Source organism: Somniosus microcephalus, chromosome 15, assembly GCF_052327205.1.
Source record: "Somniosus microcephalus isolate GS21.2 chromosome 15, FLI_Smic_1.0, whole genome shotgun sequence".
Taxonomy (NCBI): domain Eukaryota; kingdom Metazoa; phylum Chordata; class Chondrichthyes; order Squaliformes; family Somniosidae; genus Somniosus; species Somniosus microcephalus.
Window position 1 is genome coordinate 42,359,486 of NC_141001.1, and position 18,745 is coordinate 42,378,230.

Sequence of the window (18,745 nt, forward strand, 5' to 3'; positions counted from 1 at the left end):
AAGGAGGCCGCAGCAACAGGCAAGTGCTGGGCCCAAGATGTTTGGGGGGTGGGGTCCAGACCCCGGGGCCGAGTTGTTCCAGGCCCGGAGGAGCGGGTCCGATCGCCGACCCCGGGGAGGAGCAGGCTGATGGTGGGGGAGCATGGGGGGCCGGGAGGAAGCTCTCCTGCTCCTCCCAGCCCACAAGGATTGCTCCCGGAGGCTGAGGCCGCCTTGTTGCAGCCACCTCGACCCCGAGCCCCGGGATCCCCGGCCACCTGCAGTAAAACCTGCAAAGCCGGTTAAAGTAGATGCTTCAGGCCTCATTATCATATGTAAATTGCCAACCTGCCTCTTGACAGCGGGTTGGCAGCCCCCCCACCCCCGTCCTGCCTGAGTGAAAGGTGAAAGTGGGTGGGTTGGGGTCGAGGTTCACATTTTTTCAACTTTCACTTCCCCCCACGCTGCCAACCCACCCATTCTTACCTCAGGCCATTCTGGCCCTGATGTTGCAGACAAACCCTCCCAACAGCAATGCAGCTGGGAAGTTTCTCTGCAAAATCAGGAGTAGGAAACCGACACAGCCAATCCAGGACCAGGAGGGCTCAGCTATGTTGCTCCCCCATGGTTTAATGCCAACTCTCAATGTTTGGGCTCACACATGGTCACTTGGGTGAAGTATTGAACAGTTCTGACTGAGCTATACTCTCGAGAAGAAAAAGACAGAAAAAATACAAGCAGTAATCAGGGTCAATTATGCATAATTAGCACTCATTATATAATATACAGTAAGTGAGGAAAGTCAACATTGTAGTCCCCATTATATAAACATGCACAAAGTGACGTCACTTACCCAGTGCAGTAACCATTATAATAATGCATATTAAGTAAACAAGTTGACTTTATATTCAAATAGGTGCAGTAAGATGACTTACCCATGGGCAGTCCAGTGATGGTTTTAATGGTGAGGATTTCTGCAGCTCCAGGGATGCTCAGCAGTCTGAAGATTTCTTTCACACTGAAGATGCTCCTATTGGGAGTCATTTCTAAAACAGAAATGAGTATGTCACTGCTCAGTGTTGTGCATGCTCCTTGTTTCACACACATACTCTCACATCTACTAGGAACTGGGCTGAGACTGCCCAAGCTCAGCTTACGAGATCCAAACAGCCATCAGAAAGCAGAGACTTTCATTCCATTAGCCTGGGCTGGGCACAGATCCACATTTCACAGGTGAAAGGATCTTGTATACCCAACTATGTCACTCACTATCCCAGCGCAAGAATTGTGTTGTCAGAACCATTATTGCTTGCCTTAGTAAGAAAAAAATATCAGGCTTTTCCAATGGTGCAGCGTGTAAACACGCTGACTCGATGCAGTACTGAGCCTTACAAATCAAAACATAGGAGCAGGAGTAGACCATTCAGCCCCTCGAGCTGCTCCGCCATTCAATTAGATCATGACTGATCTGTACCTCAACCCCATTGATCCGCCTTTCATCCATATTCCTTGATACCTTTACCTAACAAAAAATCTATTGACCTCAGTCTTAAAATTTTCAATATTTTTTTATTCGTTTATGGGATGTGGGCATCGCTGGCAAGGCCAGCATTTATTGCCCATCCCTAATTGCCCCAGAGAAGGTGGTGGTGAGCCGCCTTCTTGAATCGCTGCAGTCCGTGTGGTGATGGTACACCCACAGTGCTGTTAGGGAGCGAGTTCCAGGATTTTGACCCAGCAACAGTGATGGATCGGCGATATACTTCTAAGTCAGGATGGTGTGTGACTTGGAGTTGGTGGTGTTCCCATGCGCCTACTGCCCTTGTCCTTCTAGGTGGAAGAGGTTGTGGGTTTGGGAGGTGCTGCCGAAGAAGCCTTGGCGAGTTGCTGCAGTGCACATCTTGTAGATGGTTCACACTGCAGCTACGGTACGCCGGTGGTGGAGGGAGTGAATGACCCAGCATCCAGGCATTTGGGAGACAGAGTTCCAGATTTCTACTACCCTTTGTGTGAAAACATCCCTGATTCAATTCCCATTCTCTGCCGAAGTAGCTGATCAAAGGAAAAGGATCAGTTGAGGAATTGCAACTGGCCTCAGTATTGCTTAGGAGGAGAGAAAAAAATGTGGTCAGTAATCATATTCTTGGTTGCACCATTCAACTCCTGCTGGACAGTACCAGTGGATGGATGCCCACAAGTACTGTCTGGCAGGGATTGAATGCTGCAGATCGGGCTTCAATAGACCTCCATGATAGACTAAGTAGGGAAAAAATGTTTACACTGGCAAGTAGGTCGTTAACCAGACGTCATAGATATAAAATAATTGGCAAAAGAACTAGAGGAGAAATGAGAAGGAATTGTTTCACAGAGGGTTGTTAAGATCTGGAACGCACTAACTGAAAGGGTGGTGGAATCAGATTCCATAGGAACTTTCAAAAGGCAATTGGACATGTACTTCACGAGGACTAATTTGCAGGGTTATGGGAAAATGCTGGGGTGTTGGACTAAATTGGAGAGCTCTTTCAAAGAGCCAGCACAGGCACGACGGGCTGAATGGCCTCCTTCTGTGCTGTAAGATTCTATGATTCTATGAAATGTCAGAGGGCATCTGGTGCCTGTGGAATCACACTTTACCACAAATCAAAGTCTTCAGGACTGAAAAGGTTAAGGGGAGAAAATTGCAAAAAGCATAAAAAAAGGACAGAAAAATGAATGTACAAAGACTTGCACGGGATTAGTTATTCATGTTTGGACATGTGCTGTGACACACACAAACTTCAACTGACCTGGTTTATTTTCCTTTGTCAAGGTCACAGGTTTGGTATGAGCTGGGATGTATTTTATTACTACAATAGTGTTAAGGACAGATCCAGCTGCTGCAACATAGGCTGCAAACGGCTCCCTGAAGGAGGCAACAAAAGTTAGATCAACAACATGGGCTTCATAAGTTTGCATTGTACACCTGTCATCAATTAATGTATTTACTTTCTTCACTTTAATTAAAATTCAGGCAGGGACATCTGATTTAGATATCAAAAGAGGTTTGCTTCTTTCGGATGAGATGTTAAACCAAGGCCGCGTCTGCTGTCTCAGGTGGACGTAAAAGATCCCAAGGCACTATTTCGAAGAAGAGCAGGGGAGTTATCCCTGGTGTCCTGGCCAATATTTATCCCTCAACCAACAAAACAAAAACAGATTATCTGGTCATTATCACATTGCTGTTTGTGGGACCTTGCTGTGCGCAAATTGGCTGCCGCGTTTCCCACATTACAACAGTGACTACACTTCAAAAAGTACTTCATTGGCTGTAAAGCGCTTTGAGATGTCCGGTGGTCGTGAAAGGCGCTATATAAATGCAAGTCTTTCTTTCTTTCTTGGATCTTAGTGCACAAAGGGATCTTTAATTTAGATCATGGTGGTTTGCTGATTTAGACTTGCTGTTGACTATTAATACAAGTAGCAGGGATTTCCTATAATCTGAACAAGTTGAATTTTTTTACCCATTGTTTCATGTAGCTGACAACCCATTTATTTGCAAATGTGAATTTTTGGATCATCACATACACCGACGTATGTTCCCCATTGTATACGATCTGAATCCAGCCTAGGTACATATTTGCACAATATGCATTACTCATACGTTTTATGTAGTATTGTCATCGTACACATTTGAATTTAAAATAATTAGGTTCAATTGAAAGTCTCCGGTTCAAAAGAATCAATAGATTAAAAGCAGGGGTTAGCTTTAGTTCAGCAGCTCTTCCAAGTTCTGGTATACAATTAGACAAATTTTCTCCCTGTTTTATTACATTATATGTTAAGAGCAGAAATTGTACTATTCCCACTGGAACGTGTACATATGTGGAATCAGTTGAGAATAGGATGAAGCTTGGATGTGATACCTTACATGGCTGTATAGCCTGCTAATACTCAGTCTGTGCTTATACATGAATAATACACACTTCAATGAGGTACTAAAGGGCTACTGGTACCCATAAACTTGTACGCCAGCATGAGTCAGCACTTTACTGACTGCCCAGATACAACGGAAACAGAGGAACCTTATTGATGTGCAACTGACTTCATCAGTTCTCATTAATGAAGACTGTCAATAAACTTTAAGTCCGTCATACTGCCCAAGGAGTTTGCACATACATAAAGCACCCAGACTCTAGAGCAGTCAAGGTAATAAACTGATATTGGGCGTGTGTGCTATGAGGAGGATGCAGAGAAACTCCAGTATGATTTGGACAGGTTGGGTGATTGGGCAGATGCATGGCAGATGCAGTATAATGTGGATAAATGTGAGGTTAACCATTTTGGTAGCAAAAACAGGAAGGCAGATTATTATCCGAACGGCAATAGATTGGGAGAAGGGGAAGTGCAACGAGACCTGGGTGTCCTTGTGCACCAGTCGTTGAAGGTAAGCATACAGGTGCAGCAGGCGGGTAAGAAGGCAAATGGTATGTTGGCCTTCATAGCGAGAGAATTCGAGTACAGGAGCAAGGATGTCTTGCTGCAGTTATATAGGGCCTTGGTGAGACCACACCTTGAGTATTGTGTGCAGTTTTGGTCGCCTTATCTGAGGAAGGATGTTCTTGCCATGGAGGGAGTGCAGCAAAGATTCACCAGGCTGATACCTGGGATGGCAGGAATGACGTATGAAGAGAGATTGGGTCGATTAGGATTATATTCGCTGGAGTTTAGAAGAATGAGAGGGGATCTCATTGAAACTTATAAAATTCTAACAGGACTAGACAGACTAGATGCAGGAAGGATGTTCCCGATGGCGGGGGAGTCCAGAACCAGGTGTCACAGTCTAAGGATAAGGGGTAAGCCATTTAGGACTGAGATGAGGAGGAATTTCTTCACCCAGAGAGTGGTGAACCTGTGGAATTCTCTACCACAGAAGGCAGTTGAGGCCAATTCATTAAATATATTCAAGAAGGAGTTAGATATATGTCTTAAGGCTAAAGGGATCAAGGGATATGGGGAGAAAGCAGGGACAGGGTACTGAATTTGGATGATCAGCCATGATCTCATTAAATGGCACAGCAGGCTCGAGGGGCCAAATGGCCTACTCCTGCTCCTATTTTCTATGTTTCTATGTTATATTTTTCTCCTTCTCTCTTGAAGGCACTGATTCTGCTGGAGTACATTCCCTGGCAATGGCAGCTCTCTGGTACCTCTGCTAAGTGGCTATTTTTCTTGCTTGAGTCCAAATACTAAGGGCTGGATTTTACCAGCCCTGAGGAGGCGGGTTTGGAGGCGGGACTGCTGGGAAAGTCAAAAAGAATGGGAGCAGGTCCCGAACCCGCTCCCAAACAATCTTCCCGGGAGTCGGGTCCCCGATTTGCGCAGGGACCTGACTCCTAGCGGCGGGAAGAGGATTATAGCCAGTTAACTGCCTGTTAACAGGTAGTTAACAGGCAGTTAACAGGCTTTTTCCAATTTTGAGACTTCTGCCGCAGGTTTCCCGACGTTGGGGAACCCCGCCAGGGTAACTGAGGAGTGCTGTGGGTCTGTTGTTATGTTGGTGTATAGATGACAGCTGCAGAAGTGGTGTGAAGGATGCAATGGGACACTGGTGAGTATCAGAGGTAAGGAAATGTTGGGAAAGTCATTTTTAATGTGTTTAGATTTTTCTGTAGGTGACAAGCTTTGAAGTGTTTGTGTGGCCTCACCTCAATGGGAGAAGTGACAGATTGCTTCTGTACCCTCACCTGCAGCTGCCATCTGTTTCATCCTAAGGAGAGAGTCACTGGAGAGCCTGGGTGCAGGGCTCACCTGTGTACAGTGATTGTCAGTGTTCGACAGCACATCAATGCTGTCAAACACTGTCAAAAATTTATGGTTCATGTGCCTTTAAGAAAACCGGCAGATAAAGCGTCATCAACTGACGTCATCGGACACCGGCTTTCCCTTAATTGGCCGGCAACCCACAAGGCCAATCAGGGGAAAATAGCGTCTGTGCGTCGGATGTCGCTGGGGGCGGGACTAGAACCCGGAAGGTAGCAGTCCCGCCCCCAATGTGTTTCGGTTAGTAAAATCCAGCCCCAAGTGTCAGTAGACTATATAACCGTGGAGACCAATAAAGTCAAGCAAATCCTGTCCTCATCCAATGATCGTGCACATGTACTTTCCAGCACAGGTCACTGAACAGTGCTCAGGAGTAGGACCCTGGCTAATTTCTCCCCTCCCTACCCCAAAGGCACTGCAGTCAATTCTAGCTGCTCTAGCTAATTCAGCACAGTTCCAGGCTGAAACCTGGGAGCTTCTGGTCTACATGGCGTAATGTTGAACAACGCACACTAAAAACCTTTTTTAAATACACAGTGGAAACCCATATGTAATAAGCTAACAATCGAACATGATGAAAAGATTTTGAGGGAAAAGATACAGGTTTTGACCACAAGATGATTAAAGATGAGAAAGTTCATTCGGCCCATCTTAGTTCATTAATGTTTTAAAGACCATAAAGAGGGAAAGAATTTGCATTTATACAGTATCTTTCACATCCTTGGAATCTCCCAAAGTACTTTGCAGCCAATGAATTATTTTGTGAACTGTTGTAGGCAAACATGGCAATCAATTGGCACACAGCAAGGTCTCAAACAGCAATGAGATAAATGACCTAATGACAGTGCCTTTGCTACTCAAGCTAATGACTTTTCCACCCTGGAAGCCATGCTCACTAATGATATGAAACTTATGGCGGAGTACTGCCTGAAACGGTGTCTTCAGCCAAGCATCACAAAGGCTGTGTCCTCCGTCTTTCACCTGCACATTGCAAGTGGCTCTCGTGAACTCACTGCCATCCTTATGAAACACCATGCTCATCCTGTTTACTTGTTTGTCACCCATGACCGATCACCAACCTACAAAAATCATCTCCTGAAAACTGCTGAGAAAGTCAAAACCTGAATTAACCTAACCACCAAACCTGCCAACTCTACCTGGGGGAGTGAATTTCCTCACTTTAAGCTCATCTACTCTCGCTCTTTGCTATTCAGTTGTGGAATATTGGCCCAGAACTTGGTGTCGGGGGCTTGCCGCACGTGCAAGCCCCCGATGTGCACTTACCCGGCGCGCCGACATCTGAAACCTGGCCCGCAGTGGATTTCCTGTCAGTGGCCCGGTTCTGATGTCGGCGCGCTGTGCTAACCTGACCCAGCGGCGTAGTTAGTGCGATGTGCCGGCTGGGATCAGGTGAGCACTGTTCAGCCAATCAGGGGAGGGGAAACTTCATTCATAAGTTTGAGAGTAAGAACTGTCAAACTCATGAGAAGTACTGCACCCCAAAACACTACTTAAACTTTAAATAAAATTTTAAAAAACATCCCAATCATTAAATTAAGTACAAATAAGTTTAAAAAAATAATTTAAACAATAATTTTTTTGTTGAAAAAAATAAATTTTTAATAAAAAGGGTCTAAAACTAAACTTACCTTATTGTAGATTCTTTAAAATAATAAACCTGTGGAAAAAAAAATTCTAAATTGCACTAAAACACCACTTACCTGTAAAAATAAATACTTACGTGTGCTTTTTACAAGCGTAAAGACCGGAGGCCTTTACACATGCGCAAATCCCCCAAAACAGAGGAAATCCAAGACGCACGCGCTGCCCCCTACAGCGCACGCGCTAGCCTCTTCACCTCTTGGGTTAGAGGAGCGGAAATGCCGGTTTTCAGCGCATGCGCTGTGCATGCTGAAAACCGGCATTTCCTCCGGCCAGACACGTGAGTACCCCTTCCGTACTCACGCGTTTGGGGAGGAATTACTGCCCCATTATGCTCCTGTTTGGGCTCATTAAGCTGGTGGATACTCAACTGCATGCCACTATGCGTCTTGCGACAGGCACATTACGCCCTACGCCCCTCCTGTATAAATTGGCCAGAAAAAGCAGTAAACCTGAGGATTGGGAGCAGTTTAGGATTCAACAAAGGAGGACAAAGGGATTAATTAAGAAGGGGAAAATAGAATATGAGAGTAAGCTTTCAGGGAACATAAAAACTGACTGTAAAAGCTTTTATAGATATGTGAAGAGAAAAAAATTGGTGAAGTCAAATGTAGGTCCCTTGCAGCCAGAATCAGGGGAATTTATAATGGGTAACAAAGAAATGGCAGACCAATTAAATACATATTTTGGTTCTGTCTTCACAAAGGAGGACACAAATAACCTCCCAGAGATGTCAGGGAACATAGGGTCTGATGAAGGGGAGGAACTGAAAGAAATCAGTATTTGTAAGGAAATGGTGTTAAGGAAATTGATGGGACTGAAGGCCGATAAATCCCCAGGGCCTGATAATCTACATCCTAGGGTACTTAAGGAAGTGGCCCTAGAAATAGTAGATGCATTGCTGATCATCTTCCAACATTCGATGGAATCTGGAACAGTACCCATGGATTGGAGGGTAGCTAATGTTACCCCACTATTCAAAAAAGGTGGTAGAGAGAAAACGGGGAATTACAGACTGGTAAGCATGAAAACGGTAGTGGGGAAAATGCTAGAGTCCATTATAAAGGATGTAATACCAGAGCACTTGGAAAACAAGGACAGGATCGGACAAAGTCAACATGGATTTACAAAAGGTAAATCGTGCTCGACTAATCTACTGGAATTTTTTGAGGATGTAACTGGTAAAATAGATAAGGGAGAACCAGTGGATGTGGTATATTTGGACTTTCAGAAGGCTTTCGATAAGGTCCCGCATAAGATGTTAGCGTGTAAAGTTAAGGCACATGGGATTGGGGGCAAGGTATTGACTTGGATAGAAAACTGGTTGGCAGACAGAAAGCAAAGAGTTGGAATAAACGGATCTTTTCCCAAGTGGCAGGCAGTGACTAGTGGGGTACCGCAGGGATCGGTCTTTGGACCCCAGCTATTTCACAATATATATTAATGATCTAGACGAGGGAACTAGATGTAATATCTCCAAATTTGCAGACGACACAAAGCTAGGTGGGCGTGTGTGCTGTGAGGAGGATGATTTGGACAGGTTGGGTGATTGAGCAGAAGCATGGCAGATGCAATATAACGTGGATAAATGTGAGGTTATCCACTTTGGTGGCAAAAACAGGAAGGCAGATTATTATCTGAATGGCAATAGATTGGGTGAAGGGGAAGTGCAACTAGACCTGGGTGTCCTTGTGCACCAGTCACTGAAGGTAAGCATGCAGGTGCAGCAGGCGGTTAAGAAGGCAAATGGCATGTTGGCCTTCGTAGCAAGAGGCTTTGAGTACAGGAACAAGGATGTCTTGCTGCAGTTGTACAGGGCCTTGGTGAGACCACATCTTGAGTATTGTGTGCAGTTTTGGTCGCCTTATCTGAGGAAGGATGTTCTTGCCATGGAAGGAGTTCAGCGAAGATTCACCAGGCTGATACCTGGGATGGCAGGAATGACGTATGAGGAGAAATTGGGTCGATTGGGCTTATACTCGCTGGAGTTTAGAAGAATGAGAGGGGATCTCATTGAAACTTATAAAATTCTAACAGGACTGGACAGACTAGATGCAGGAAGGATGTTCCCAATGGTTGGGGAGTCCAGAACCAGGGGTCACAGTCTAAGGATAAAGGGTATGCCATTTAGGACAGAAATGAGGAGGAATTTCTTCACCCAGAGAGTGGTGAACCTGTGGAATTCTCTACCACAGAAGGCAGTAGAGGCCAATTCATTAAATATATTCAAGAAGGAGTTGGATATATTTCTTAAGGCTAAAGGGATCAAGGGGTGTGGGGAGAAAGCAGGGACCGGGTACTGAATTTGGATGATCAGCCATGATCTCATTGAATGGCGGAGCAGGCTCAAAGGGCCGAATAGCCTACTCCTGCTCCTATCTTCTATGTTTCTATGTAGTTACCAGTCCTCTGTAACATTGTTCCTCCACATCTTCGTCATTCAGATGCAATAGCAAAATTGATGAATAGACTTTGTGAGAAAATCATGTTATCAATTCACTCTGACTTGTTCTATCCAGCAACAGAGCAGCTCCCTTTAAGACACCCACTTTGGTCAAGCTTACCTGATTCCTTTGACTTTTCATTACCAATTTGCTGGTGTGAAGCGTGGACAGCAGATGTTCCATTAACTCATATCATCTCTGACTCTACACACCAGGATTCAACTGGCCATGTCGTAATTAGGCACTTCTCAACTGCTTTCGACCTAGTCAAGGACAGTGCACCTCAAATCTTCACCTATGGGGCCTTCCTGATGACAACAAATGTCCTTGCAGACAAATAAGAACCATGTCCCACATCGTTGAATGACAATGCTCCAAAATGGCTGGAATTATATGTCGAGTATGCATAGGCAAAATAATAATTAGCCTGTTTCCAGTCTATTGCCCCTCTGTTCACCCTTTTAATGTGTTTATACGAACATACGAAAATGATGGGCAGGAAACGACCATTTGGCAACACGATTTTGTCACAAAGTATATTCACCAATTTTGCTACTACATCTGTCAAGAGAATGCAGAGAAGACCTTAATCATAACAGTCTGGGCTGGATTTGAACAGTCTGAAAGGTTCCAAACTAAGCCCCTCGCTACCTCTGCAATCTCCTCCAGCCCACAACCGTCCCCCCCTCCCACCCCCCGAGATATCCGCGCTCCTCCAATTCTGCCCTCGAGCATCCCTAATTTTAATCGCTCCACCATTGGCAGCCGTGCCTTCAGCTGCCAAGGCACTAAACTCTGGAATTCCCTCCCTAAGCCCATCTGCCTCTCAACCATTCTTTCCTCCTTTAAGACCCTCCTTAAAACCTACCTCTTTGACCAAGCTTTTGGTCATCTGCCCTAATATCTCATGTGGTTCGGTGTCAAATTTTGTTCGCTAATGCTCCTGTGAGCACCTTGAGACATTTTACTACGTAAAAGGCGCTATAGAAATACAAGTTGTTGTTGCTGTCAGCTGACTATTGAAAAAACAAAGACAGCATCCATAGTTCTTATTAGAAGCACATTAATAGATGATTTCTCATAGGAGTTCCCCTCCCCCACCACCACCCACCTTACACAAAATGGCAAAACAAATACAAGATGACACAGTGAACAACAAATTAATAGACCAGGAGACATGTCCCTTCTTAGAAACTTTGGCGCGGGCTTTCCACTTGTGTGCTTGCCAGCAATTTTTCTCACATTTATTTCAATGGACAGGAAAATCATTGGTGTTGAACACAAAAGCAAGAAACCCTGGCCATGTTGCCAACATCGTCCTCAGAGGAGCTGCAAGAATTATGGAAGTTGACTTTATTTTGAAACAGTCAACATTGCTTGTATTAGTGAAAGTTTTTTTTTGTGCTGAATTTTTAGCTCAATACCAGAGGAAATTACATATTTTAAGGCACTCATCACCAATGTATATTCAGGAAAAAGTGTCCCTGTGGCGGGGTGGGGGGTGGGGGTTGGGGAGGGGCACACAGAGACAAACAACAGATTGAATTTTGGGTAGTCTGACATAGATTGAAACAGCAAAGAAAACCCATTTGGGATTGGCATCCCACGGAATAAGTTGACAAACGTAATGTCAATATATCCAGCCATGTATATTGGCCATCTATATACCAACTTCTTCACAGAACAAGCAAAACCTCATCCATATATTCCCAAGGCTGAACCCATTTTTATTAATTTGGATTTACCCTAACTATCTAAAATCATATTAAATATAGATAGAAGTCCCTGTTTTCACCACCACTCCACCCCTCTTGCCACGGTAGAATAGCCTGCCAACAGTCTCTATCTGAGCTTTACATGAAGAAAGCTCACTTGGGCAAGGTTCTCCTGGAACCATATCCTAATGATAGAGAAAGGGAGTAAGAAAAAATATTATTTTCGGAAAAAGTCACATTCAGGAAGGAAACAGCAGGCTCATGAGGATTTTTAAAAAATATCAAAACACCACAGAAAGGATAAATAGTCTTGTCCGCCAGTTTCCTATCATTTAAAAATAATCCTGCTGTTTAGTACATAAATGCCAGGAAGTGGTTGAGTATTGACACCAACCTTCTGGAGCTAATTATATGCAGGCCAGGCACAGCATTACATGTTCAGGATGTACCACTTCCTCCTCCCCACCCTCCCTAAACCTGACAACAAACCAAATAGCCATCAGACAGAGTGAAAGCCCAAACATACATACAATGAACTGCGAGCTGCTCAGCAGACGAAACCAGGCATGTCTCCACTCCCAACACCTCTGTGTTGCCACAAAACACATTACATGCTGCAACTATAAACCGTGTTCCTAAAAGTAACAGTATTTTGAACACAAATAAAAGAAATGCTTTCAGTCAAACGTGCTTATACCCCACTTGTTCCATTCCGAGTTGATCCACCCACTTCATGTTACAGAGAACTGCAGCACCATAGAGGTTTATAGTACAGAAGGAGACCATGCGGTGTACCATGTCTGTGTCAACTGTTTATTAGAGCAATCCAAAACTAATCCCACTTCCTCACTCTCTCCCCACAGCTCTGTATCTTCCGCCAGTTCAAATATTTGTCCACTTTTCCTATAAAAGATGCAATGGTCCCTGCCTCAGTTACTCCATGTCAAAGCAATCCATGCTCCAACAACTCTCTGAGTAAACATTTTTACTAACCTCACTCTCTTAGTGACAATTTTAAATTGATGACTTCTCATCATTCACTCACTTACTACAGGAAATTGTTTTTCTCTATTCACTATCACAATTCTAAAAAACTCTTAAATCTCTTCTTATAGTCCCAATATCTCAAGTCTTCCTCATAACTGTAGTTCCTCATCGCTGGTATCATCCTGGTGAATCTACACTGTATGCTCTCTATAGCTTTTAATGTTCTTTCTATAATGCGGCATCCAAAATTGTACACAGTACTCTAAAACTACAGCCTATAACCTTGTAGAAATATATTATTTCCTATTTGTTCTTGTACTCTAAGCTCCTATTTATAAAACCCAAAATGCTATTTACCTGCACTCGTACATTCAAGAAATTAGATATTTGCACCTTCTGGTCTCTTTGTTTCTCCACACCTTTCAGCATCTTTCCATCAACTGTAAACTCAAATTCCTTCTTTTTCCACTAAAAATGCGTCACTTCACATCTCTGCATTAATTTGTATCTGCCACCTGTCTGCTCATTTTGTTAACCAATCTATGTCCTCCTGAAGGCTTTTACAGTTCTCCTCTGTGTTTGGTAAACACCCTTCTTCTGTGTCATCATTCAGAAAATGTCAATATCATACTTCCTATGCCCAAGTCCAAATCATTTATATAAATTGTGAACAAAAGTAGATCCAACACTGCTCCCTGGGGTACACCACTTCCAATCTTTTTCCAATCCAAGTAACATCCCTCAACCCTAATCCTTTGTTTCCTGTCAGTCAACTAACTTTCCATCCATTTCCTCATACATACCCCAGAATTTTTGCAGCAGTCCTCCTGTAAGACGCCTTATCTAATGCCTTTTGAAAATCTCAATATACAATGGGGAAAATTTGGAGGACTTCTGCCCAGCAGAAACGTGGTAGTGACTCCCCAAAGATGGTGGGGAATGACTTACTGCCCTGTTCCTACCTTCCTCAGGCCGACTGCTGAGCAGACGAAGCGCCCACCTGCATCAGGCGACAGGCCTTTTAGGATGTAAATCAGGGTCCCTGTGATGTACATAGGACCTTGATTAACATTTTAGGATAGTACTGGGCGGAGCGTACCCACAGCATCAGCTGGTCATCCAGCTGAAGAGGAGCTCTGCAGGTCAGTTTTAATTGATTTTTGTGGGGCTGGGAGGAGGCGTGCTTCTCCCGGCTCCACAGAAACAACCTGGGTCGCTGTTCCCTCGCCCCGCCACACCCCCACTCACCCTGGACCTACCTTCTTCTGGCCTGAGCCAGCAGGCAGCCTCTTGGGGCGCTCGTTTTCTGCTCCCTGCCCGAATGAAGCCTGGCCCTCAAAACAGAGGACTGATGCGCAGCCAGTTGCTCAATACCGCTCAGAGAAAAAATCAACCCCTACAATTTTAGTGCATACCTTTCAGTTATAGTCACTTCAAAAAAATTATTGCATTTGTGAAACAAGACTATCCTTTAACAAATGCATACTGGCTAGACTTGATCATTTCATGCATCTCTAAACGCTCACTAATTTTAATCGCGAGACTTTGATGAGACTAAGTGCCACAATCAGCATGCCTGAGTCGTGAAGGAAAACAAGACCTTGCTGTGAAAATCTAAGTGTAAAGGAATTGAGGCCCACAGATCAGAACATCCCAGGTTCAGGTCTTTGTTGAGTTAGCTGCGGCAACAGTTCAAGTGTTACAATTGGTTCTTAGGCGAGGAGGGGGGTGGGGGAGGGGAAGGAGAGAGAGGTGGAGTAAAAATATCAGCCCGATTGCTGCTCTTGATCACTATCCAGTGATCATGTGTACAGGCCCGGGCTGTGGGAAGGGGAAGGAAAGAAGGGAAACAACATCAGGTGAGTGCAGGGTCTGACCTGACAGTGTATCCGACCATGGTTGAATAGCCAGTTGATGCTCACTATCTAGGCTCACACATGATGAGTGCCTACTTTGGCAAAGTACAGAAGGCCTCTTGGAGCACACAGAAATGTACCCCAGCTAGAGTTAGCACCTTTAGGAGAGGAAGCGAGAAAATTAAATATTAGCAACAATGAAAAGAAAGAATTAAAAATACAGGGAATTGTTGAAGAAAGACAGCTTTGTGGCAAGAGAAGTGAGAGCTGCTTTCAAAACATCAAGTTGATGAAGGTCTCCACAGAAACAACAGAGCTCCCTATCCTTCTCAGCTGATTTAAAGCTTGCTAATATTAAATAACTAGTCATCAGTGCCTCCAACAACAAATGTGTGGGTAAATACATTAACCAGTGCAAAGCTGATCCACAAAGGCTAAGAAGGTACAATTTTTTATTTGATGGTTACAGTAGCATAGTGGTTATGATACTGGGCTAGTAATCCAGAAGCCTGGACTAATAATCTGGAGACGTGAGTTCAAATTCCACCACAGGCAACTAGGGAATTTAAATTCAATTAATTAAATAAATCTGGAATTAGAAACTAGTATCAGTAATGATGACCATGAAACTACCGGATTGTCATAAAAACCCACCTAGTTCACTAATGTCCTTTAGGGAAGGAAATCTGCCGTCCTTACCCGGTCTGGCCTATATGTGACTCCAGACCCACAGCAATGTGGTTGACTTTTAACTGCCCTCTGCGGTTCAAGAAGATGGCTCACCACCACCTTCTCAAGGGCAAATAGGGATGGGCAATAAATGCCGGTCTTGCCAGCGATGCCCACAACCCATGAACCAATAAAAAAAAGTAACCATTTCCATGTGTTGAGTCAACTCATCTCAGCCGGGGCAGCAGCTGCAGCGCTATAATTGACCTCAGTGCCACCCAGCAAGGAAAGTGTAATCAGAGTCATAGTTAGAGTAATCAGCCAGGGTTGCTGCTCCTGATCCAGTGACTCACTAGAAAGTGCGTGTGCAGCCGTCAAAATGAGGACAGGATCGGGCTGGGCTGTTTTATCCTCCGCAGCTGAGCCCATCCTGACAGCACTCACTGGCTAGGTTTATATTAACAACGGCCATTTGAGTTAGGTACCGGAGAGGTGGGGAAGAAAGACCTGCATTAATCTCCTCCTCACGTGTCAGACGTTGAGTGAATTGCGCTGCTCAGTGAGTTCAACACAAGCATGTCCTGAGTGATTTAGAAACATTTTGCAGGCTGTGTGGCATTTGCTTGAACTTGCTGGGAGGCCTAAAAGCACTAAATGCTCCGTATTTAACATGTGTGAACAGGAACCGGGTGGCAGCACGCAGTCTGAAAGAAGTCTTTTATCCCACTGAGCAGCGAATTGTGATTGACACAGACAACCCCACCCATCAAAATGCCATTCATACACACTTCATGTGTAGACTCTGTGTAATACAATCCTAATTCTTGTTATCTTGTATGTAATTTACCACCAGCCACCTAATACTCTAACACACTGTCAGTTATCTAAAATCCAGTGGAAATACACCATCAGTTGTCTATTACCCTGTAATTAATTCCAAACCAGCCATTTAGTGTCCTGTGTGAATGACAATGTCGGTCATCATTACCAATATGTGTAACACAGTGTATAGCCAGCTATTGCCCTGCAATTAACCCCAGGCAAGCACCACTTAGGGCTCAATCTCAGTTCCCCAAGAAACAGAGTTAACGGGGGTGATTTTGCCAATGGGGGCGCGCTGGAAGCGGGACTACTGCTCGTCAGGTTTTAGTCCCGCCTCCATCGATTTGTGGCCAACCCACACTATTTTCCCTTGATTGAGCCAGCGGGCTTAGCAGGCCAATTAAGGGAAAGCCCGTTGCAGTGAACGGCAACGTATGACGTTTCATCTGTCAAAAATTTTTGACTGATGAATTGTCATCGTTTGACAGCTCTGTGAAGCCGTCAAACACTGACATTCTCTGTAGTTTGATGAGGTCTTGAATTGCAGAAATGAGATGGTTGTTGCATTGGAGAATGCAACAGCCATCTGTCATCTCTACCGCGGAGGTGCAAGACTCTCCGCATACCCAAGGATTGACGCCTGCAGGAAGAAACAAAGGTAAGTACACTTTTTCTAACACTTTGCACTTACCTCAGATACTCACCTCTCCACACTTGCACCCATCACTTACCTCCACAGCACATTTTTGGACCCCTCTGACCCACTGTTCGCCTCGGTGACCCTGGCGGGGTTCGGAGCCTTCGGGAAGCCCGCACTTATGTGGGCAAAATGGGGATAATTAACAGGCAGTTAAGTGGCTGTAATCCCTTCCCGCCTCCAAGGAGATGGGACCCGGCGTGGGACGGCTACCCGCCTCCTGGCAAGATGGCACAGAGGTGGGTTGGGGGCGGGTTGGGCATCTGGCATTTTCCCGGCAGTCCCACCTCCATACCCACCTCCCCAGGACTGGCAAGATCGCACCCCATGTTTCAGGTTGATGGGAGTTGACCCTTGTGAGCTCCTTAGTCATTGACCTGAAACGTTAACTCTGTTTGATTCTCTCCACAGATGCTGCCTGACCTGCTGAGTGTTTCGAGCAAATACTGTTTCTATAACTATCTATTACCCTGCATGCAACTCACTGTGGACAGTCTATTACCCTGTGTATAACATATGAAGCCCTATTGTGCCCCTTTTCAACACTGTGCTTCAAAGTTCAAATTTTGAATTACTATTCAGTGATCGAGACAGAAATTCTCAGATGGAACAGAATGGTGTGAAGGGAAAAAGAGTCAGCCAAGATGGTGTAATTCATCAGATTTTAAGCATTCACACGGGGTAGAGCTATAGGGTCTTGATCTGCAGGCAGTGGAAATGAGATTTGAGTGGTGTCCTGGTTTTTGTTTTTTGCTACTTCCAACTCCTCCTCGGGTATGGTTCTATGTATACCAGGCACCCTCAGGTACCTCATCTAATGCCCATTCTTCACATGAGCCCAGACAGTAAATGTTGGCAGGTGATTTGACTGTGGTAGTCACGACAACCAAGCCTGACTCAGTCCTCCATCAATGTCCATCCACGCACACTTTCCAGTAGGAGTCACTGGATAGCGATGAGGAGGGGGAACCCTGGCCAATTTTCCCTTTCCATCCAACAGGTGTGAGGCTTATTGTGTCCCTTACTCCCACAGTTGCTCTGGCTGAGATCAGCTAATTCAGCACAAATGAGGATGTCAAACCTGGGGCCACTGGATCTATTTGGCTCAGAGATTGAGCCCCAGGCAATGTTTCCTCTAAGTTGCGCACATGCACGGCCGCGCGGAAATCTGGAAGGTATCGCACAGACCCCTCACAAGTAATTTCCTCTAAGATACCATGTGTGCGCAACCGCATCGCAAATTTAAAGGGACTGCGCATTGAAATAAACAGGCTGCACACAACAAAGAAAATTTAGAGGGAACATTGGCCCAGGTGTGGATATTTCACATTCTTGTTTCCTTACATTGCCATCTCTAAATATTCAGATATCCAAGCTGTTTTCTACACACATCATGGCCTGGACCTCCCACAACATCTTTGATTTCGCATTATTACCTGAGGCATGTTCTAGTATGAAAGGGAATATTTTGAGATAATGTCACCATGGAAACATCAACAGGGAGACTAAAGCCAACAAAAGGGAGGAAGTCTGTGGGCAGGATGGGACTTGTCCAAGCAGATCTGATCAGTGTTTAAAGACAGCCTTGTACTAACGAAATGCCTGTTGCTGCAGAAGGACAGAGGGTGCAATTGTAAAATGTGCTGCAATCATTCAGTGGTTCCATGCTGGGATCATTCAGTACAACATCCGCTTGATGCTCTGTGTCTGGCCTACTTTCCAAATGGAGCCAGCATGTTTTTTCATTTCCAATTTCCTCCTCTCCTAAAAGGCTGATTCTTCCTGGAATATGGTTTCATTGGCACTAGCACCTTCCAGTATCTCATCAAAAAAAACACCCTTTCAGGCAGTGAGTTCCAGATTCCAACCACCCTCTGGGTGAAAAAGTTTTTCCTCAAATCCCCACTAAACCTCCTACCCCTTACCTTGAAACTATGCCCGCTGGTTATTGACCCCTCTACTAAGGGGAAAAGTTCCTTTCTATCTACCCTATCTATGCCCCTCATAATTTTGTACACCTCTGCTCTAAGGAAAACAACCCCAGCCTGTCCAGTCTCTCTTCATAGCTGAAGCGCTCCAGCCCAGGTAACATCCTGGTGAATCTCCTCTGCACGC

The 18,745-nt window shown here is 44.8% G+C and overlaps 1 protein-coding gene across 1 annotated transcript in view; it reads right to left on the reverse strand.

Annotated features, from left to right (window-relative positions):
- Positions 1–18,745, reverse strand: part of slc67a1 (solute carrier family 67 member 1) — a 123,442-nt gene that overhangs the window by 50,600 nt on the left and 54,097 nt on the right. The window contains exons 5-6 of the mRNA XM_086007691.1: positions 2,766–2,881; positions 915–1,025 (exon numbers count right to left, since the gene is read on the reverse strand). Coding sequence (XP_085863817.1) covers positions 915–1,025; positions 2,766–2,881 — 227 coding nt within the window. The remainder of the gene's footprint in view (positions 1–914; positions 1,026–2,765; positions 2,882–18,745) is intronic.